This window comes from Dama dama, chromosome 12 (genome assembly GCF_033118175.1).
Source record: "Dama dama isolate Ldn47 chromosome 12, ASM3311817v1, whole genome shotgun sequence".
Lineage (NCBI taxonomy): Eukaryota > Metazoa > Chordata > Mammalia > Artiodactyla > Cervidae > Dama > Dama dama.
The window spans coordinates 78,008,898-78,033,235 of NC_083692.1; the positions used below are offsets into that span (position 1 = coordinate 78,008,898).

General features: G+C 40.6%; 1 gene segment (V, D, J or C); it reads left to right on the plus strand.

Moving 5' to 3' along the window:
• The first annotated feature begins 5,555 nt into the window (after window positions 1–5,555).
• Window positions 5,556–23,594, plus strand: LOC133067034 (T cell receptor delta variable 1-like). The segment is given in 3 exon segments: window positions 5,556–5,630; window positions 5,839–6,185; window positions 23,385–23,594. Coding segments are annotated over 3 exon segments (606 nt in total).
• Window positions 23,595–24,338: the final 744 nt, after the last annotated feature.

Below are 24,338 nucleotides of genomic sequence, written 5' to 3' on the forward strand. Positions count from 1 at the left end.
AGAAAATAATTCTTCACTCATTTTATGAGGCTAATATTACCCTGATACCCAAATCAGACAAAGACCATTAAGAACCAAAAACTACAGGGAAATATCTTTTATCTTGAAGATAGACACAACATTTCTGAAAATATTTTAGCAAGTTAAATTCATTGATATATAAAATGAATAATATACTGAGCACAAATGTAATTTCTTTCAAGGGTGCAAGACACTTTAATATTGAAAATCAATGGATGGAATTCACCATATTAACACGATAGAAAAGAAAAATCATATCATCATATTAACCTAGTCAGAAAAAAAGGATTTGCAAAAAATCAGTAGTCAGTTATGTTGAAAACTCTGAGCAACACAAGAATAGTGGGGAATCTACTCAATAACTAATGGTATTCTTACTAGTAAAAGACTATGATTTTCTCTAATAAAGAGAACAAAACCAGACAGAGTGTCCATTCTTGTCACTCCTTCTGTACAGTGCTAGATATTGGAGCCAGTGCAATAAAGAAAGTAGATGTAACAATCTTATAGAGTTGAAAGAAAAAGTGAAACTGCCACTATTTGCTGGTAACATGATCATCTATGTAGAAAATCCAAAGAATACACCCCTAAAATTATATTAGGGAAATCCAAATTAAAATTACAAAGAGAAACCACTTCACATCTATCACAAGGGCCAAAATTAAAATTACTGACAATATCAAGTTCTGGCAAGGAAGCAGAGAAGTTGGATCACTCATTCATTGCTGGTGGGTGAATGGCCCAGTCATTCTAGAAAACAATCCACGAGTTTCACATAAACTTAAATATTCACTTACTGAACAACCCAGAAATCACACTCCTGGGTATTTCTGCTTGAGAAATGAAAACTTTATGTTCACACAAAAATATGTACATTAGTACTGGAAATTAATCAGTGATCTTCACTGAATGAACAGATAAATATCCTGTAGTGCATTCACACAATGAAATACTATTTATACATCTTTCTCAACTTCAATAGGGTTATTTTGCAATAAATCATTTTAAGTTGAAACAATAGTAAGTCAAAAGTTCATTTAATATGGGAAGGAAACCTAAAAAAGAGTGGAGATAAATGTATACATGTATAACTGATTCTCTTTGCTGTACTGCAGAAACTGGCATTGTAAAGAAACTTTACTTCAATAAAAATAAATTAAAATTAAAAAATAAAAGAAAATCCATCTAATATTTTTAACCTAGCTTCCCTTGAAAATGAAAGTCACTCAGTCGTGTCTGACTCTCTGTGACCCCATGGACTGTCCATGGAATTCTCAAGGCCAGACTACTGGAGTGGGCAGCCTTTCCCTTCTCCAGGGCATCTTCCCAATCCAGGGATCGAACACAGATCTCCTGCATTGCAGGCGGATTCTTTACCAGCTGAGTCACAAGGGAAATCCAAGAATACTGGAGTGGGTAGCCTATCCCTTCTCCAGAGGAACTTTCCAACCCAGGAATCAAACCAGGGTCTCCTGCATTGCAGCAAATTCTTTACCAACTCAGCTATCAGGGAAGCAATAGCTTCCCTTAAATGTAGCCAACAATTACATTAGCCTACAGTTGGAAAAAATTGTCTAACACAGTCTATTTTATACTAAAATTATGAAAATCTTATGAATGTGTTGAGTACTGTACTAAAAGTGAAAATCAAAATGGTTATATGGGTATGAAATGGCTGTAAATGTGTCGGTTGTTTACACTCATGATTTTGAGGCTGGCCAGGAGCTCAGCTCACTGCTGCTGCCCAGAATCACCAGGAAATATCACACTGCATGTTGCTAGCCCAGGAAAAGATAAAATTTCAGTATTCCAAGTATGGTTTCTACTGAATGCATACCACTTTTTCACTACTGTAAAGTCAAAAATCCTAAATTGAATTACCCTAATTAAGTTGGGGACAGTCTGTAGTGATTAAAAGGAAAAGATTATTGACATATGCAATAGTCTAGATGGATCTCAGGATGTTATGCTGAGTAAAAAATAATCAATCTCAGAGACTACATGGTGTATGGTTACACTTACTGGATTATTATGATTGTATAAATAGTGTGATTCTACTTACACAACATTCTCAACAGGACAAAATACAGAGATGAAAGGAGATCAGTAGTGACCTGGACTGTAAAGAATTGCAGGCCTCAGGAGTGTGTGCAAAGAGGATTTCTTTAGAGAGATGGAAAAATTCTATGTTGTAGAATGGTGGTAACAGGAGCCTATACATTTGATAAAGTTTCACAGAGCTATGCATCAAAACCAGAGTGCGTATAAAACTGAGGTATCAGATCATAATCTGTATTTTAATAAAATTTTAGCAATATCAATTTCCTGGTATGTACATGTAATTATTATATTAGCATATATATTTTAGAATATCAAGCTGCTCCCCAGGCTGTTGTGGGCCTTTGTGGTCTCTTCTGCCTAGTTACAAATAATTGGAAACCAAGGCATCAGCAGTTTTCAAGGATTGCAGCGGTGGGGATGGTTGGCAAAACAACCTAAAGTTCTTTAAGGGGATAGAATGGTTCTGTATCTTAATTTTAGTGGTAGTAATAAGAATTTACAGATGTGATCAACTTCACAACTATGCATAAGAAAGTGGATATAAAAACATGTGATAAATATAATATATTGATACATATATGTATTATCTTGGTGTTCCCCAGACTGCTCTGGGCATTTGTGGTCTCCCCTGCTTCCTTGTAAATAATTAGAAACCAGGACATCAGCTGCCTGTCACTCAGAGTTCAAATGGGACAGAAGAAGAGATGGTTCAACCTCATATAAACTCTCCTCCCTGCATCACTCATTAATGAGTTCTTGTGACCTTAAATTCTAAGAACTGGCACTGTTTTGGAGACTGTGTCTATACGTCCTTTTCTACTTGTTTGTTTGCTTTTGGTTCTTTTAAATTAATTCATCTATTAAAATGATGAAACCAAGTGGAAGATTGAGAGATACATACTTCATGATCATGCACAGTATACAAAACTTCAATCATCAAGTTCTGTGGTATTGACACATACTAAGTGTTTGAACAGGACTGGAAAAGGTCAGTTTTCATTCCAGTCCCAAGAAGGGCAATACCAAAGATTGTTCAAATTATTATGTGGTTGTGCTCATTTCACATGCTAGTAAGATTATGCTTAAAATCCTTCAACTAGCCTTCAGCAGGATGGGAACCAAGAACTTCCAGATGTACAAACTGGGTTTCAAGGAGGCAGAGGAGCCAGAGATCAAATTGCCAACATTCATGGGATCATGGAGAAAGCAAAGGAATTCCAGAACAACATCTACTTCTGCTTCATTGACTACACTAAAAACTTTGTGTGGATAACAACAAACTGGAAAATTCTTAAGGAGATGAAAATACCAACCCACCTTACTTGTCTCCTGAGAAACCTGTATGCAGGTCAAGAGTAACAGTTAGAACCAGACATGGAACAACCAACTGGTTCCAAATTGGAAAAGGAGTACTTCAAGGCTGTATTGCCAGTCCTCTTATTTAACTTATATGCAGAGTATAACATGCGAAATGCCTGGCTGGATGAATCACAAGCTGGAATCAAGATTGCTGGGAGAAATATCAAAAACCTCAGATATACAGATGATACCACTCTAATGGGAGAAAGTGAAGAGGAACTTAAGGGCCTCTTGATGAGTATGAAAGAGAAGAATGAAAAAACTGGATTGAAACTCGACATTCAAAAATCTAAGATCATGGCATCTGGTCCCATCACTTTATGGCAAATAGAAGGGGAAAAAGTAGAAGTAGTGACAGATTTAATTTTCGTGGGCTCCAAAATCCCTATGGATGGTGACTGAAGCCATGAAATTAAAAGATGCTTGCTCCTTGGGAGAGAAGATATGACAAACCTGCAGGTGAGCTAAGTTGTTTCAGTCGTGTCCGGCTCTGCATCCCTGTGAACCGTAGCCCTCCAAGTGCCTCTGTTCATGAGATTTCCCAGGGAAGAATATGGAGTGGGTTGCCATGCCCTCCTCCAGGTGATCTTCCTGACCCAGGGATCAAACCCACATCTCTTATGTCTCCTGCATTTGCAGGCAGGTTCTTAAACACCTGTGCCTCCTGGGAAGCTTAAGATGGCATATTAAAAAGCAGACACATCACTTTGCCAACAAAGGTCTGTATCATCAAAGCTATGATTTTTCCAATTGTCATGTGTGGTGTGAGAGTTGGACCATAAATAAGGTTGAATGCTGAACAAGTGATGCTTTTGAATTGTGGTGCTGGAGAAAGCTCTTGAGAGTCCCTTGGACTGCAAGGAGAACAAACCAGTCAGTCCTAATTGAAATCCATTTTGAATATTCACCTGAAGGACTGATGCTGAAGCTGAAGCTCCAATACTTTGGCCACCTGATGTGAAGATCTGACTCTTTGGAAAAACCTTGATACTGGGAAAGATTGAAGTCTAAAGGAGAAAGGAGCAGCAGAGGATGAGGTGGATAGATAGCATCAATGACTCAATGGACATGAATTAGAGCAACTTTGGGAGATATTGAAGTACAGTGTAGCCTGGGGTGCTGCAGTCCATGGGGTCACAAAGTTTGGTTGTGATTTAGTGACTGAACAACAACAAAAAAGTGTTTAAAATGTGTAGATACCAAGTTTTGTAGGAGAACATTACAGCATTATGTCACAGAAAGATCTGGTGTACTTATTTTGAATTTATTTTACAAACAGAAAAATAATGAGCCACTAACAAGGGAGACTGAACTCGTTGGACCAATGACATAGAAAATGTGACATCAGGACAATTCCAGGACACATGGTCTAATAAATGCAATTCTGCTTGGGGAGGGGACAGGACCAAATATCCTGGTCTTCCTCAAAGTCTAATAAATAAGACTCAATTCCAAATTTCAAAAGAACATTTTATTCCTGTATAATTTCATTCAAAATTTAAAACTGAATAGACTCTGAAAGTCAGATGGACTGATTATTTTTTGTCATTTTATGGTGAAGTAATTTTCTTTACTGAAAAACATAAATAGAGTCACAAAACTCAATACAAAGACAGAGATACATTAATGATTTTGAATAAAATTTCCATTCACCAAGAAGCCTAAGATCTGCAAATTTTTAAAAGAGTCATTAGGTTCTGGATGGAGAAAAGTATAGGCTAAATGAATGTCCTGTTAGTAGATTACCGAAAGTTACATAGGCTATAGTAAATTGTATCTTAAACAGGATGGCAAAACTATTTTGCTGAATAATTATCAACGTATGTCAACTTGTCTAATATTCAGTTCTCCTCAGCTCAAATTTTAATACTGATTGCTTTTTTCATGCCTTCTTTCAGGATCTGCCTAATTTAACAACCTGGAAAAGACAATCAGACAAAGTAAAGGTCTGTGGTGAGCCAGACTTTTTCCCATGCATGCACAGACCACGTGGTCTATGAACATGACAAACCTCACTTCCTGTCGGGGGGAGTCACACAGGTACCGGGTAGTATGTATATGTACTGCCAGGCACTCAAAGACACTGAACTCTCAGCTTGAGGCAGAACTGAGCACATTTGTGCAGGGGAATCCATGCCTCATGCCGCTCTCCAGTCTGCTCTGGGTGTTCCTGGCCTTCACCTTCTCTGGTAGGGATGCTTCCAAACGTGGGTGCGAGTATCCAGGGTGAAAGGACTGCACACAGGCACGTGGTGCTTCACAGGGACTTGGGGAAGAAAGGAAAGATGGAGAAAAGCAAGAACCTTATGATTGCAATTTTTAGTCTTTGGGTCCTAAATAACTCCTACACTATTTTATCCACTGCTTCATCTTTGTTTTCTTATTTTTTCCCCACAGGATCTGCTGTGGCCCAGAAAGTTACTCAATACCAGCCAGATGTATCCAGACAAGTGGGGCAGTCAGTCACCCTGAACTGTCGGTATGAAACAAGTTGGACCGCTTACTACCTTTTTTGGTACAAACAACTTCCCAGTGGACAGATGACTTACCTTCTTCATCAGTATTCAGAAAGCAGTAATGCAAGGAATGGCCGCTACTCTGTAAACTTTAAGAAAGCAGACAAATCCATCAGCCTCACCATTTCAGCCTTACAACTGGAAGACTCTGCAAAGTACTTCTGTGCTCTTTCTGAACTCACAGTGCTTGAAGTAATAGGAAAAGCTGTACAAAAACCCCAGAGCTTAGTAAGAGAGAGCCCCCCTGCTGCAAGACCCCAGCTGAAATGCACACCCACAGACCCCAGACAAGAAATGATAGTCCTGTGGTTACTTAAGTTGTGGTCTGGATCAGAAGATTTAGTTCTAGTTAAAGGCACCTTCTACGTTATTTGGAAACAGGTGTCCAGAGTAACTTTCTATTAATATATTTGCTTGAATTTTTGACTTTAAATCAACTGTACAAAACATGTGTAAAGTTGTCTAAGTTTGAAAACTTGCCCCATAATACTTTAAACTGGCAGCTTTACTTCATCACAAACCTGTGTCTAGTTGTGTGGAATCACCATCAAAACCATTTCCTTAGTCACTCCCTCTTAGACTTTGTGTCAGGGCACAATCAAAAAAGCAGACCATGGGTGATGTAGAATAAGAGATGAGTTCTAGGGATTAGAACTCAGGCAATGGCTAGAGCTGGTGGACGAGTCTGTACAAAGCTGTTATCTTCATATCTGCTGTTGAGCCTGAATTCACTTTAAGTCAGCTCAGAGTAACATTGATGCTTTTGAACTGTAGTATTGGAGAAGACTCTTGAGAGTCCCTTGGACTGCAAGGAGATTCAACCAGTCCATCCTAAAGGAAATCAGTCCTGAATATTCATTGGAAGGACTGATGCTGAAGCTGAAACTTCAATACTTTGGCCACATAATGCGAAGATCTGACTCATTGGAAAAGACCGTGAAGCTGGGAAAGGTTGAAGGTGGGAGGAGAAGGGGACGAAAGAGGATGAGATGGTTGGATGGCATCACTGACTCAATGGACATGAGTTTGAGTAAGCTCCGGGAGTTGGTGATGGACAGGAAAGCCTGGCATACTGCAGTCCATAGCGTCGAAAAGAGTCAGACACAACTGAGCAACTGAACTGAACAAAACTGAACTGAGGTTAACATTTGTAAAGCAAAGTCTGATGGGGACAAAAGCATGGACAAACTGTGACAAACAAAGTCATAGTTGAACTATGAGGACAACTGGAACCCACAAAGACTTGTCTGTCCCTCACCTCCTTCAGTCTCACAATAGTGGGTGACTTTGAAGAGAAGTGGGTATCATTTGCCATCTTGCTACATGCATACTTGGCCCAAGACAAAGAAGATGAGGAGGACATTTAACGGGAAGTGGAGGAGTTGTGAGTCAACAATAAGTTGAGCTAGTTCAGCAACAGCAATGTGTAGAAAAAGCATTTGCCAAAATCCAATAGTCAGTCTTTAGATCCATAACCTCTTTATTTATGTCCTCTCTAATTTCTTTCATTCATTTAGGTCCTCTCTAGTTTCTAACTCTAAGAAACACAGGAATAATAGAGAAGTTCCTCAATAGCTCTTAGCATGTTTACTGGTAAAGGACTATACTTTTCCCTAAGGAAGGGAACAAAGGGAGAATATCCACTTTAATCACTCTCCTTCAGCACAGTGCTGGACGTTGTAGTCAGTGCAGTAAAGCAAATAAATATATAAACAATCTTTTAAGCCAGAAAGGCAGTCAAATGACCACTATTTTCTATCTATGTAGAAAATCCCAAAGAATATACCCTCCAAAACTCCTACAACTCTTAAGTGGGTTCAGAAAGTCTCAGGATATATAAGGTAAACACACAAAATAAAAAGCATTTTTATATATTATCAGTAAACATGTGGATGCCTAAATTAAAAATATAATACTGTTTACAATGGCTCAAGAAAGGCCCTAAATCCTTAGGCATAAATCTAAGAAAATAAGTACAGAAATTATACACAGAAAGCTACAAAACACTGGTACTTCCAAAAAATAAAAATTGCCAAGTATTCTAGCTATTATCCTAGAAAGACCAACCTTCCCCCAGTGGAGCTGCATAGGCACCTTTAGAGAAAATAAATTGATGGCACATGTATTATGGCATGTCTTTTTGGACTTGATTTTGTTTATTGACTATTTTATCTTCATACCAACAGACCATTCTATCTTAATTACTTCATACACGTTTTGAAATCTGGAAATGCAAGTCATGTTTTCCATGTCTTATTCAAGGCTTATTCTGGGTCTTTGCACTTTCACGTAAATTATAGAACAGCTTCTAACACAAGAGACTGAGGTAATTTGATTGGGATTGTGTTGAATTTATGAATTCATTTAGGACAATTGACATCTTAACACATGGAGTCTTTAGATCCATAACCTCTTTATTTATGTCCTCTCTAATTTCTTTCATTCATTTAGGTCCTCTCTAGTTTCTTTCGTTAGTGTTAAGATTTTTGTAGAGGACTTGTATTGTTGCTGCTGTTTAGTCTCTGTCGTGTCCAACTCGTCGCAACCCCGTGGACTGTAGCCCGCCAGGCTCCTCTGTCCACGGGATTTCCCGGTCAGGAATACTGGAGTGGGTTGCCCCTCCCCTCTCCAGGAGATCTTCCCAATGCAGGGGTATTTTCTACATGTACAAACGTATGCTGTGTAAATAAAAATAGTCCACCTGGTTGGCAGGTGGACTGTTTACCACTGAGCCACCTGGGAAGCAAGCCTACTTATAACAATTTTATCTTTTATTTCATATAGCTTTTTTTACCTTAATTGACCTAAATGCCCAGCATCAAATCCAGAGCTAGGACTAATTGGGTTAAGAAAATGCAAATACAGGGAATTAGTTATGCCCTGAAATAGCCAGAACAGAGCTAGATACCTGTCAATATGAGAACAGATTTAGTTCAACAGCCAAATAAATGGTACCAACCTCTTGTTTGGGGTTTTGAAAACACTATTTCATTGAGCAGCCTTAGGAAATGGTGTTTCCTGACATTAGTGTCTGTAGGTGGCAAGGACTGGTCACCACTGAGTACCAGGCCATGATTTATGTTAGTTACCCCAGACCTCAGAAGTGAGGACATTTCTCATCTCCTTAAAATGCTATGTGATTTTTATCTCTCAAATCAAAATTATTCTAGAGTTACTGGAGAGGAATCAAGAAGAGGTCTTGCATACCTTATATTACACTTGTTCCCCAGCGTTTGATAAATGACATTTTAATTGCATTTTCTAATGCTTTTGCTAGAATCTAGAAATAAAATTGATTTTTGTGTTTGGTGACTGTATCAATGCACTAATAGGTTCTAGTTCTTAAACAGCTTGTTTAGAGGTACTTTGTATTTTGTACATGTATAAACTTGTAAATCTGTAAATTAAAATAGTTTTGCTTCTCCTTTTATTTTTTTTATTTTTTGCTTCTTCTTTTAAAACTTAATATATCTTATTTCCTTTCCTGTTTTGATCACAGGCCCTCCATTAGGACAGTGAATAGAAGTACATGTCTTGTTTGTGATCCTGTAGGGAATAATATTGACTTCGATATTTTCACTGATACCCTTTATTAGATTTGGGAATTACTCTTTTATTTTTGGATTGTTGGGAGTATTCATCATGCAGAGACATTAGCCTTTCATCAAGTTCTCTTGATTTTTTAAAATTAAATTAAGTACATTATTTTGGTTTTCATCAAGCAAAGAAGGATAACATCATCTCATATGGTCAAGATATAATCTTCTAATATTAAAAATTCTGAAAAGAGCCAATAGGCTAAAAATCTTATTTTTAAATTCTTCATATTTTGGTTTTCATTTTTGCAGTTTTCAGTATTATTTAAAATGCCACTTTGAAGTGTGACATCAAATCTTCTAAAAAATAAAGTTAAAGAAGCCAAAAAGCAAAAACTTTTTGTTTTCTGTCTTTTGGTTATATAATAAAATAATATACTCCTACATACTTTAAGTGAATTCATTTTTAGTTGTTCCTATATTTTCAGTAGTAGAGGGTGTTGACTTGTGTGTGTGTGATCTGCCACAGAACAGACTACCAAAGAATATTTATGAATATTTGTTAAATGTTTATATGGGAATAATATTTATACCCATATCAGTTTAATTTTCCTCCATCCTAGACTTGGGATGTTTGTTATCTGTTATTGAATTTTGTCCATGAATATAACCCTCTATTTATCCAGTTGGAGTCTTTTGTTTAACTTGACTTCCATAGTATTGGAAGATTGCTTTTAGAATAATTTCAAGAGTTGTTCAGTATAACTTCTTTCACTAAGTTCATGAATAACAACTCATCTACTCATTCAGAAAACAGATAACTCTTGAGTGCTTTACCTGTACCAACCTCTCTCTATAAACATTGAATAAACTTTAAATATGGGGAGACAAAAGACAAAAGGAAAACTACAAAGAAGCCAGCAACAGAGGATCATAATGGGGGTGTGACAAAGAAAGGAGCCAGAAAGAATGAAAACAATTTGTGGAGTGGCATAGAACTAAGAAAACACAGGTGGATACAGAGGTCATACAACTAAGATGTATGTATCTCAGTCGTGTCCAACTCCTGGAACACCATGGACTGTAGCCCACCAGGCTCTTCTGTTCATGGGTTTACCCAGGCAAGAATACTGGAGTGGGTTCAGTTCAGTTCAGTTCGGTTGCTCAGTCATGTCTGACTCTTTGTGACCCCATGAACTGCAGCACACCAGGCCGCCCTGTCGATCACCAACTACTAGAGTCTACCCAAACCCATGTCCATTGTGTCGGTGATGCCATCCAACCATCTCATCCTCTGTGGTCCCCTTCTCCTCCTTCCCTCAATTTTTCCCAGCATCAGGGTCTATTCAAATGAGTCAGCTCTTCCCATTAGGTGGCCAAATTATTGGAGTTTCAGCTTCAACATCAGTCCTTCCAATAAACACCCAGGACTGATCTCCTTTAGGATGGATTGGTTGGATCTCCTTGCAGTCCAAGGGACTCTCAAGTGTCTTCTCCAACACCACAGTTCAAAAGCATCAATTCTTTGGCACTCAGCTTTCTTTATAGTCCAACACTCATATCCATACATGACCACTGGAAAAACCATAGCCTTGACTAGACAGATCTTTGTTGGCAAAGTAATGTCTCTGCTTTTTAATATGCTGCCTAGGTTGGTAGTAACTTTCCTTCCAAGGAGTAAGCGTCTTTAATTTCATGGCGGCAATCACCATCTGCAGTGATTTTGGAGCCCAGAAAGTGAGCCACTGTTTCCACTGTTTCCCCATCTATTTGTCATGAAGTGATGGGAGCAGATTCCATGATCTTAGTTTTCTGAATGTTGAGCTTTAAGCCAACTTTTTCACTCTCCTCTTTCACTTTCATCAAGAAGTTCTTTAGTTCTTCACTTTTTGCCATAAGGTTAGTGTCATCTGCTTATCTGAGGTTATTGATATTTCTCCCAGCAATCTTGATTCCAGCTTGTGCTTCCTCCAGCCCAGCGTTTCTCATGATGTACTCTGCATATAAGTTAAATAAGCAGGGTGACAATATATAGCCTGACATACTCTTTTTCCTATTTGGGACCAGTCTGTTGTTCCATGTCCAGTTCTAACTATTGCTTCCTGACTTTCATACAGGTTTCTCAAGAGGCAGGTCAGGTGTCTGGTATTCCCATCTCTTTCAGAATTTTCCACAGTTTATTGTGATCCACAGTCAAAGGCTTTGGCATAGTCAACAAAGCAGACATAGATATTTTTCTGGAACTCTCTTGCTTTTTTGATGACCTAATCAAATCCCTTATGACTGAAAGGTTGTTGCTGAACGATAAGACGCCAGAATTCTTGGCCTCCGGAGGAGACGAATTCAATCCGGGGCCAGAGACGAGGCTGGATCACTCAGAGCTTTTGTGTAATAAAATTTTATTAAAGTATAAAAGAGATAGAGAAAGCTTCTGACATAGGCATCAGAAGGGGGCAGAAAGAGTACCCCCCTGCTAGTCTTTAGCTGTATGTTATATAGCCACTCGCAGTCTGTTAATGAAAAGAAAGGAATGTCATAAAATTTAGAATGGCACCAGATAATTCATCTCTGGCCATAAACGATTGACTTGAATCTTGTAGAAGGGCAGATTACCAAACAAATATTTTCATTTACATAGATTAGGGGAACAATATCTGAGTATAGTTTGAGCCATTTTGGCGGAACTTAGAGTCTGGGGTAAATGCATAGCACATTAACATAGCTTAAGACAAACATTTCCATAAGAAAAAAAATGTATTGGTTAACTCAAAGTTTGAGAATATTTAGCTTCAGGTGAAACCAGGCGTCATGGCAACACAGCATTTTAAGAGAAATCTCCTTTTAAAATTGTATAAAGAAGAAAAAAATATCACTGGTTTGTTTCCTCCTGCTGCTTGAGAGAGAAAAATGTCTGGCACTTGCAGCCTATTTCCTCCGTTTGGAGACCCCTGGCCTTCCTGCCTGTTACCCTCTCATTCTCCCCTTTTCTTTTAGGAAAATTATGTTGCCTAGGGAAAAGGGGCGTCGTTCCCATTCCATAACTGCTTCTGAGCTGACAAGGGGCATTGTCCCTAAATTGGTGAGGCAACATATTCTCCTAATCCTCATAGTGAGGATGTCTGATCCAGGGGCCCCAAATAGTAGTCGGAAGAAGCTGCAGTGATAGCAGGAGTTTGAGCAACCATTTGTAACTTAAAAGCTTTCATGCGACTGGAAACAAATCCAGTTACACAGTTACAGATGCAGGGAGCAAACAGCAAAAACAAAACAATCAGAATTATTGTAATTAAGATAGTTTTCCACCATGGGGAACTAGTTAACATCCCCCAAAGTGAGGCAATTGAGGCTTCAGGAGTATCCATGGCCCCAGTCATCTTGTTCATATGTTTAGTAAAATGAGTAACATTAGTGCTCATATCAGGTATATATGTGCAGCGTTGAGTATGAATGATGGCACGAGTTCCTCCTTGTGCAGCTGTCAGAATATCTAAAGCCAATCTGTTTTGTAAAACCACCTTTCTAATTTGTGCTTGTTCAGCATTAAGAGCTGAAATAGCTTTTTGAGAATCTTGTAATGCCTGTTGAGTAAAATTAGTCAAAGCACCCACTCGTATCATAACATCTGTAGTTCCCAAAGAGGGGACAAACAGTGCAGCCAAATAATCGTACCAGTGAAATACAGACCTTGCCCACCGAGTTTTAAGGTGGGGTAAATTAGCAGGCTTCTCCAGAAGCTCTGAAAATATAAAGCCAGGAGTAAAGGCTAGACCCAGGGTGCCTCTCCCTATCTAGCCAGGGGGAAGCCAAGCCCATAGGTAAGAGCCACATATCCAATAAGTCCCATTTGGAGCAAGCCAGCGTGACTGAGATATCCAGTCCCAATTAGTGTCTGGCCAGACAAAGGGAGATCCTGAACTGGGGTTGGGAAACACGGGAATGGTTACATTACATATTTCCTGAGGCAAAAAATCCCAATTGTTTCCAATCATTGTAATTAAGTTGTTGGTTAACTTTGGGGGATGGCTCTGTTTGTTCCCAGCATATAGGGGCAGTAGATATTAGATGTCCTTTTTCAGGAGTTAGCCATATAACCTCATCCCATATTTGATAAACATCAGGTAAAAAACCCTCAGACCTAGACATATTTGTCTTATATGTAGCAAAATAGTCATTAAACTGAGACAATGTATAATCAAAATAAAAAGTCACGTTATGTCCATAGTTAAAATACAAAGTGTTGCACCAGTTCATTTTAGGATTGCTGGATGTCATCAGATGAAGAAGAGGCATCACATATGATTGTTGTTGAAGATATTCACAGACTTGGAGAAAGTCTTTTTCTTGAAATGGAAATGTCCACCATGGGAAACCTTCCACTGATGAAGAGGGGAGTGCTCCGCAGACCCAGCAGTTAGACCGATTGTGGAAGATTGTGGAATGCACCGTAGGAGTGAGCCCAGGACAGGACGGCATTGTCTTGAGGATCAAACGGCAGACTCAGGATTTTTGGAGTCAGCAGAAGTAGGCTCACATAGATTATCAGGCCCATCTGAAACATACAAAGTCAGAGCATAGAAAGTAAAGCCATAAAATGACATCACTTAGTTCTGGCCAGGGTGTCACCTCTTAACTCGGTTGATTCATGTACCCATGAATCAATTCCTGGGACTTTGACAGCTGTGGGAGAAGAAAGAATAACCTGGTAAGGGCCTTCCCAGAGGGGCTCCAGGCATGGGCCCCCAGACCCCAATGTTTTTATGAGGACCTCGGTTCCTGGCTCAAGCAGAAGCTTGAGCAGGCTCAAATAGAGGCTTGTTGGATTCAGAAGCTGGGTCAGGAGTTGTCTCCAGGAGTTCTGTTAATGCCTGTTGAAAAGCTGAGAGCTGAGTTACATAATTAGTTAACTCCAAGGCTTCAGGATCTATAACAATGTCTGTGCGTCAGAAAGGCCTTCCATAAATACATTCAAAGGGGGACAGTCCCTCCTTTTTTGGGGCAGTTCGAGCCCTCGTTAAAGCTGTGGGTAGGACTTTAATCCAGTTGTCCTGTGTTTCTTGAGTTAATTTGCGCAGATGTCTTTCGATAATGTCATTAGCTTTTCCAACCTTTCCTGAGGATTGGGACCGCCACAAACAGTGTAAGTGATATTCTATTCCTAGAGCTTTAGATACCCCCTGAGTTACAGCAGCTTTAAAGGTGGAGCCACTGTCACTCTGAAGGCTCTGTGGCAGCCCAAATCTGAGGATGATTTCATGGAAAACCTTTATAACCACCTTAGCTTGTTCACTATGACAGGGGAAAGCCTCAATCCATCCAGTAAAAGTATCCACTCAAACTTGTAAGCAAGAATATCCATTAGCTATTGGCATATGAATAAAATCAATTTCCCAGTCCTCTCCAGGATACTTTCCACTTCGTTGTAATCTAGATTTTGCTAGCTTTTCAGTCTGTGGGTTATTTTTCTGACAAACCTCACACTGTTTGATAATGTTCTGTAAAGTTTTCAGTACATTTTTACCTTCAAACAAATGAGAAGCCATCTGGTAAGTACTTTCTACACCCAAATGAAAACTCTGATGCAAACCCTTAAGAATTTTCCACTGAGCATTTTCAGGAATTATTAATCGTCCATCCTCGGACTGTAACCATCCTTTATTAGTAATCTTTGCTTCTCTTTTCTCATATCTTTCTAATTCTTCCTCAGCATATTGTGGTTTTTCCTGTTCCACAGGACCTGTCTAGATCAAAGGCGTCTGTAGGGAGGGGGTTTTGTAAAATGCCACTTTTTTGGCTTGAGAGTCAGCTAACAGGTTACTGGAGGCTACTTTACTCCCATCCCTGCTGTGCCCTTTGCAATGCATAACCGCTACTTCTTTAGGACAATAGATAGCAGTTAAAAGTCTCTCGATCTCTCTGAAATGCTTAATAGGTTCTCCTGTTGCTGTTTTAAACTGTCTTTCTCTCCATATTGCAGCATGAGCATGTAAAGTCAAATAAGCATACTTAGAATCAGTGTAGATATTTACTCGCTACCCTTTGCTTAACTCTAGAGCTTGGGTCAGAGCCATAAGCTCCGCTAACTGGGCACTGGTTCCCTGGGGGAGAGATTTTGCTTCTAAAACCTGTTCAGCAGTCACCATGGGGTAACCTACTTTAAGCTTTCCGTCCCGAACCAAAGAACTGCCATCTGTAAATATTTCCATGTCAGGATTGTCTAATGGGGTATCCATTAGATCCTCCCGAGCTGCATAGTTTAAAGTTAAGAATTGGGAACAATCGTGATCAGATGTTTCATTTTCCTTTTCAGGAAGGAAAGTGGCAGGATTTAAATTTCCACAAATTTTAAGCTCAGTTACTGGTCCTTCTGACTACAATGACTGATATTTAAGAAGTCTACTGCCTGTTATCCAAATATTAACCTTAGAATTTAAGATTCCACTCACATCATGAGAAGTCAGTACAGTAAGGTTTCGTCCATTAATTATTTTTAAAGCTTCGGGTGCTAATAAAGCCGTGACCCCAATTACTCTTAGGCAGTGGGGTCATTCACGTGCAATTACACCTAATTCTCTGCTTAGATAAGCAATGGGTTGCTGGTGAGGCCCTCGGGGTTGTGTCAAAACTCCCAAGGCCATGCCTTTTCTTTCAGTGACAAACAAGTTGAATTCTGACCCTGTGGGCAAACTCAAAGCAGGAGCTTGCAGGAGAGCAGTCTGAAGAACCTTAAAAGCCTTTTGAGTATCTGGAGACCAAATCAGTTTGTCGGCTTGGGCCTGCTGAGTTTCAGCTATAAGTTTATATAAAGGCCGGGCAAGTTCCCCATAGCCCGGAATCCAAATAAGACAGTAGCCTGTGATTCCCCCAAATCCTGTCAATTGTCTTAAAGTCATAGGTAGGGGACGATTTAGTATAGGTTTAATTCTCTCAGGGCCTATGGCCCTAGTCCCTTCTGATATGATCAGGCCCAGATATCTAACACATTGTTGACAAAGCTGAGCCTTCTCTCTTGATGCCTTGTAACTGCAGCCTGCCAGAAAGTTTAAGAAATCTTCTGAAGCTCGTGAACAAGCTTCCTCTGTCTCAGCACAGAGCAAAATATCATCTACATACTGTAACACTACTGCTTCAGCGCTATTAAAGTTTTGTAGATCCCGTGCCCAAATAAGTGAGGACTGTCACGAAATCCCTGGGGCAAAACTGTCCAGGTTAACTGAGGAGCTGACTGCGTGGGGTCTTCAAAGGCAAATAAAAATTGACTTTCCTCCACCAAAGGCACTGAATAGAAGGCATCTTTTAAATCAGTTACTGAAAAATATTTGGCTCCTTCAGGAATTTCAGACAATAGAGTATAAGGATTAGGCACCACAGGGTATAAAGGAACCACAGCCTCATTTATTATTCATAAATCTTGAACTAGTCTCCATTTACCATTTGATTTCTTTATACCCAAAATAGGAGTGTTGCATGGACTGTTACAGGGAATTAATAGGCCCTGCTCCTTTAAATTCTCAATGATGGGTTTTAACCCTTCCTTAACCTCAGGTCTCAGTGGATAGTGCTTCTTATGTGGAAATAGGTGCGGGTCTTGGAGCTTGACAACTACAGGAATAGCATTTTGTGCTCGACCCACAGACTTTCTATTAGCCCATACTCTAGGATTTACATTTTGTTCAACTAAAGAGAGAGAATGGGAGGGCTCCATATTCATGAAAACAGAGGCATGGACCTTGCTCAGTATATCCCTCCCCAAAAGGGGTGAGGGTAGTTCTGGCACAATCAGAAACTCGTGGGAAAATAGCACAGAATCCCAGTTGCAAGATAGAGAATAACTGAAATAAGACCTTTTGGCTCATCCAGATAGTCCCATTATGGAAGCGGATCAGGAAAAAAGTGGGCCAGGGGATTCAGTAAGCACGGAGTAAGTTGCCCCAGTATCTAAAAGGAAGTTGACGGATTGGCCTCCCACCGTTATCAATACCCAGGGTTCCTCAGGTGTAATTAGGACGAGAGCTTGTGTGGGGACCCCCGGGCACCTTTGGTCCTGATCGTCTTGAAAGTCAGACCCCTGAGACCTACGCCTTGGGGAGGGGCAGTATCTCCTCCAATGTGGTCCCTTGCAGACCGGACATGGAGCTGGGGGCGGCTTAGATGCCTGAGGGCAATCCCGCTTGAGATGCCCCTCCTTTCCACAGCAATAGCAAGCCCATCCCTTTTCACCTGGGTCCCTCTGGGCATTTTTCTCAGGCTGTTTAAGAATGGTTTTCATAGCCATTGCGAGGGCTTCTGCCTTTTCCTTTGTCTTTCTCTGCCTTTCTTTCTTTTCCTCTTATTCCCTACCATAATAGACTGTCTGAGCCAGTTGTAACAGATTATCTAAAGACTGATTTGGTTCATACGCCCATTTTGATAACTTACAGTGAATATCTGGAGCCGACTGAGTGAGAAATCTATCCTTTAAGATCACTTTTCCCTCTTCACTTTCAGGATCAATCTCAGTGAATCTGTGAAGGGCTTCTCTCAGTCTATCTAGGAATTTACCAGGAGCTTCCTTCTCCTCCTGTTCTATGTCTGCCAGTTTGCCATAGTTTAAAGGCTTAGAATGCACCTGCCTGAGTCCTTCAAGAATACATCTGACAAAATGACTCTGATCCCATCCTCCTTTAGCAGTGTTATAGTCTCAGTCTGGTTCTGTAGCTGGGACCGCCTGACTCCCAGTGGGTATCACATAGGAAGACCAGGTGTGTCTTCTTTAAGCCCTGGGGCTCAAATCTATCCCAGTTTTTTTTAGGATACAGTTCAAAGGCGTGAGGCTGGAATTGTTAGCTCCCATCTGTAAGAGAAAAAAAGCGACCAGCGCCATTTTTTTCTACTGGAGGCGTCCCTCCTTGCTCTAGATGGGGGTGTAAACAGACTTTACACCAAAAGCTTTTCCTTCCCGGTCGGACTTAGTCTGTCTCTTACCGACGCAGGCGTCACACTCGTCCCTCCCGGTTCTACCACCGAGACGGGGTGGGGATGCACCAGGGGTAGACCTGATGGCATCCCTGACTGACGTCCGGCTCTTCACCTGGCTTGCCTCTGATGCCACCCGGGGTGCAATCAGAGTAACCTTCCAGAATGCCTCCCAAGCTAAGACCACTGGGGGTAAACTTTCGTCACCCGAGTGCCTGTGCACGACCCTGAGTGTATTCCTGACCGCAATAAGACCTGCACGAACTTTAAACTGAGATGTTCCTTCGAAGCGTCACCACACCAGTATAAGAGCCTCTTCTGGTCCACTAAGAGCCAGTGTTACCAAAAGAAAAAAACCTTTAACCTAAGAGATGCTCTTGGAGTTAGAGCTCCATCTAGCTTTCGAACTTTCGATGCCTAGCGAGGCTAGGTGCTTCCTGACTTCCAATCCAAGTTTGAGACCTAGGCCACCTAGTACACAGTAGCAACATAGATTACAAGTCCCTTGAAAACTTATGATCTGATAGGTTAGGTTAGTACTTCTAATTCCCAAAGAGTTATGAAATAGTCAGAGACCAAAAAGTTTGACCGAGAAAGGAGAGTTTGGTCCACATGCTTTGCCCATTTCTGATCGGTTCCCAAAGGAGACATTGGTTGCCTCTTGGCACTCGCAGGTCGGTATAAACCCCCGACAGGTTTCTGCCATAAGCCTTTTGAGGTCGCAGTGGAACCGCAGAGCAGGGCTCCTCACTTGCTTCGCGCAGGGCGTTTCATTCATTCACACAAGCACACCGTAGAGTTAGTAAAGTACAGCAGAATACGTGTTCGCTAGGAGAACAAAGAACTAGAGCTCCAAGCATCCTTACCTTGTCCTGAAGAATCCCGGATGAGCCCCCAAGATGAAAGGTTGTTGCTGAACGATAAGACGCCAGAATTCTTGGCCTCCAGAGGAAACGAATTCAATCCGGAACCAGAGACGAGGCTGGATCGCTCCGAGCTTTTGTGTAATAAAGTTTTATTAAAGTATAAAGGAGATAGAGAAAGCTTCTGACATAGGCATCAGAAGGGGGCGGGAAGAGTACCCCCCTCCTAGTCTTTAGCTGTAAGTTATATAGTCACTCGCAATCTGTTAATGAAAAGAAAGGAATGTCTTAGAATTTAGAATGGCACCAGATAATTCACCCCTGGCCATAAAACGATTGACTTGAATCTTGTAGAAGGGCAGATTACCAATAAATAGTTTCTTTACATAGATTAGGGGAACAATATCTGAGTAAGTAGGTTAGGCCAATTTGGAGTGGGGTAAATTAACATATTTTAAGACAAACATTTCCATAAAAAAAGAAATGTATTGGTTAACTCAAGGTTTGAGAGTAGTTAGCTTCAGGTGAAACCAGGTGTCATGGCAACACAGCATTTTAAGAGAAACCTCCTTTTAAATTTGTATAGAGAAGAAAAAAATATCACTGGTTTGTTTCCTCCTGCCCCTTAAGAGAGATAAAAATGTCTGGCACTTGCAGCCTATTTTCTCCATTTGGAGCCCCCTGGCCTTCCTGCCTGTTATCCTCTCATACATTCTTACTGGCCTTAAAATATTTTTTTTTTAAGCATGGATAACAACTTTCTGCATCCGTGCATTCTATACTTATTTTTTCAACTCAATGTCATCAAACCTGTATTGTTTCCCCCCTTTATATCAGAATAAAAGTTTTTAGCTGCTTTTCCTGAATTCCTTTCTAGCATAATTTTGAGGCGGGTTCTGACAATGCGATTTGGAAGGCGAAGGAGAAAGGAAGAAATGTGTGAGGCCAGCCAGTATCTGAGTCTGCTTTTCCTACTTAATCGGAATCTGGGAAACCAGTCACACGTTGACTTTGGACTCATGGAACTCCCTGATCTGAAACTGTGGAGAGTCAACTCTCTGAAAGAACCTGAGCTAAGCTCCCATATGTGTCTAGGGACCAATGACTCCAGGGGCTTTACTGACTGTTTCCTTCTCCAGAACTTTATCCTGAGAGCCCTCAGGATTTTTGGTTTCTTTTAATTTTTTTTTAAATAAAATTGTTAGGTAGTTAGAACAGGGAAAAAGAGTTCAAAATGGTGGTGGCTAAAAGACCTGGAAGAGGAAAGCCCACGAACATAGAACAAAGGAAGGTCTGAGGACCGGAGTGAGAACCTCAGGTAAAACAAACAACGCTCCTGCCTAAGCCCAATTTGCATAGGACAGGCTCAGGGGGAACAAAAAAACATATAAAAAGAGGAGCCAAAGCCCTCTTCTCTCTCTCTCTCTCTCCCTCTCTCTCTCCCTCTCCCACACAATGGGGTGCTCTTCTCTTCCTGTGTTTGGATCGAAGTGCCCTCATACCTCAAAGATGGATTTTCCTGCTATCATCTAAATAAATAGAGCTGTAACACTGAGCTGTAACAGTGATTTATTTAAGAGCTATAACACGGTCTGTCCTCCGAGAGCTGTGACCCGCCAAGGGGCTTTAATGTCCGTCACTCCAAATCTTTGTTGTGATGAGACAAAGAACCAAGGAGCATACACTCGCCTTTATGAACATTCATAAAAGGCCAGCTTAAAAAAAAGTAAGCTAAAGAAGACTTCTTTTTACTGCTGGTACTTGACAGAGAAGGATCCTTTAACACAACTTGTAGAGTCATGGGCTTCCCAGGTGGCACTAGTGGTAAAGAACCAACCTGCCAGTGCAGAAGACATAAGAGACGTGGATTCAATCCCTGGGTCAGGAAGATCCTCTAGAAGAGGATATGGCAATGCACTCCAATATTCTTGCCTGGAGGATCCCATGGACAGAGAAGCCTGGTGGGCTACAGTCTATAGGGTCACAAAGAGTCCGACAAAACTGAAGTGACTTAGTCATGGAAACATTTTTCCATTCTGAGCCCAGAGCTTTCTCCCTGAACCTTGGCAACTATCTTTGTCTAGACATCGATCACAAAAGAAATTTTGTTGGACGGTTTTCAAGAAAATCTCTAAAGGAGCTTTCAAAATTACAAATTCACAAGTCTCAATTCTGGAAAATATGATTCATGAAATTTGTGGTGCATCCAGAATTTGTAATTTTAAATCATGCACATATTGATTTTATCATCAGCTGTTGTATAAATATCAATTTATAAGTCTTTAATGATTTGAAAAGCTGGGAAAATCAGTCCTAACTCAAGCTCCAGGCTTTTGACAGAAATTCACATCTTTGGGGCTCCAGACACGGAGGAGGAAAATTATGTGGTTAAAGTTTGGCATCAAAATGTTGGTATAACATTTTGCTTATTACTTATTACCTTAAGTAATAAAAGGTGTATTTGAGATTAGATATCTACTGAGGGTATTGTTGGTAGGATTTAGTAAGATTAGTATTTGTTGCTCAGACAGTAAAGAATCTGCCTGCAATGTGGGAGACACAGGTTCCCTAGGTTGGGAAGATCCCCTGCAGAAGGGAATGGCAACCCACTCTGGTATTCTTGCCTGGAGAATTCCATGGACAGACGAGTCTGGCAGACTACAGTCAATGGGTTCACAAAGAATCAGATACGACTAAATGACTAATACTCAGCCAGCTTGAAACTGTGAGAGAATAAGATATTCATATCAGAACATCAAGTAGAATTTCATAAATTCAATTATGGTGTTTCTTTCTGAACTAGGATTCATATTTTCATTTTCAAATGGTTTTTATATTCAGAAATATATGACTATTAGTAAGATATGTGACTTTTCCTCCTTAAAAGCTTTTATTAAAAGATAGAATTCCTTACAATTGATATAATTTAGGACTAGTCCCTCATAGCTCAGTTGGTAAAGAATCTGCCTGTAAAGCAGGAGATCTGGGTTTGATTCCTGGGTCAGAAAGATCCCCTGGAGAAGGAAATGGCAAATCACTCCAGTATTCTTGCCTGGAGAGTCCCATGGGCATAGGAGCCTTGCAGGCTACAGTTCATGGGGTTGCAAGAGTTGGATAAGACTTAGCGACTAAACCAACCAACCAAGGAAACAGTGCATTTCAAAAAGTAGTGATTCCTCAAAGATTGTTTGTTCATCATTTTTGTTTAATTGGACAGATATTTTGTGATGTAATAATCTGAGTTTACTGCTCTACATATTAGGGTACAGTGTTGAAAAGAAGAATCAGTAATGACTTGATTTTTTATTACTTCTTCTAAGTTCAATACCAAATACTTTTCTGGTATTTGATGAATTATGGCTAGCTCACACTGAATACATGAGGATGTAAAGGACTGTTTCAACATGCTCAAGGAAATTGGTATCTTTTCAGTTACAGACATACCCTAGGGATGTTCTGTTAAAGGACTTCTGTCAGGTAGAGACCTAACAACAAAATAGACCTAAGAGGTTAGAGCAACTTGGTCAGATTTCCAAGTGCCATCCGAAGACTGGTATATGTCTCAAAAATAAAGCTGGGGATGAGAACATGTTCAGGAGACTAGGTCACAAGCATCCCATTCCTCTCTCTGTCCACAAAGGGTGCAGCTTCCTGACACCAACACATTTCCTGTGTGAAATGCAGGCTTCGACTTGTCACTTCACTGTGATTTCAACCTTTCTTCCTCTTAAAAGAAGAAGTGTCAGGTGTCACCTCTTTATTCGGGTAACACTCCAGAGATGAGCTCCTCTCCAGGTTTAGTGACTGTGATACTCCTAGTGCTTGGTAAGTAAAATGCCTCTTAAAACATGGATTTTTCCTTCTATTATGTCAGCAAAATCTTTAACCATAATTTTATCCCACAAAAATATGCCCCAGGTGACACAAAATTTTTATTTATAATTTGCCCAGGACAAACCCATGGAAACTCAGTGACCCAGATGGATGGCCAAGTGTCTCTTTCAGAAGGGACTTCTGTGACTATAAACTGCACTTATTCAACCTCTGGGTACCCTACTCTTTTCTGGTATGTCCAGTATCCCGGAGAAGGTCCACAGCTCCTCCTGAAAGCCACGAAGGCCAACGAAAAGGGAAGCCACAAAGGTTTTGAAGCCACATACAATACAGAAACCACCTCCTTTCACTTGGAGAAAGCCTCAGTCCAAGAGTCAGACTCGGCTGTGTACTACTGTGCTCTGAGGGACACAGTGACGGAAACTGCAGGGGGAGCTGAGCACAAACTCTGAGCAGCAGCGGGGCCTGGATGCTGAGTGTCTCTGACCCCCTCTGGTCCCAGCAGAGTTTATGGTGGTTTGTCGCTCAGTCTCTGGTTGATACAAACATCATACCAACGTCTAGAGCATAAGAATAAGAAGTAAACACTCCCCTGTGTGAGCGCTGAGTCACTTCAGTCATATCCGACTCTTTGGGACCCCATGGGCTGTAGCCCGCCGGGCTCCTCTGTCTGTGGAATTCTTCAGGCAAGAATACTGGAGTGGGTTGCCATACCCTCCTCCAGGGCATCTTCCCGACCCAAGGATTGAACCTGGGTCTGCTGCATTGCAGGCGGATTCTTTACCACTGCATCACTGGGAAACGTTCCCTTTACCCAACCTCTTATTAGTGAAGTTAAAAACTGTCTGACACCAAAGGCTCCCTATCAAAGACCAAAGTAATTTCAAGGTTAAACCACATAAACAATGCAACAGTCCCTTGCTCATCCTTGCAGTCAAATCCATGCCCCGCAGGTTGTTCCAGGCCAACTTGATGGGTTTTGCTTTACTGAGTTTTATCATACTTTTAGTATACAATATACTTTTAGAGAGCCAGAGTGCACCAGAGAAGGTGTCATTTGCATAGTGTCTTCCTGACAGAGCATGCAGGAGAAGTAATAGGAGAGCTACAGCCTCCAAAAACCATGACTCTGTAAAAACCTTTATATTTAGATTGAAGTAGAGCTGACACACAGCGTTGTGCAGTGTCAGGTGCAC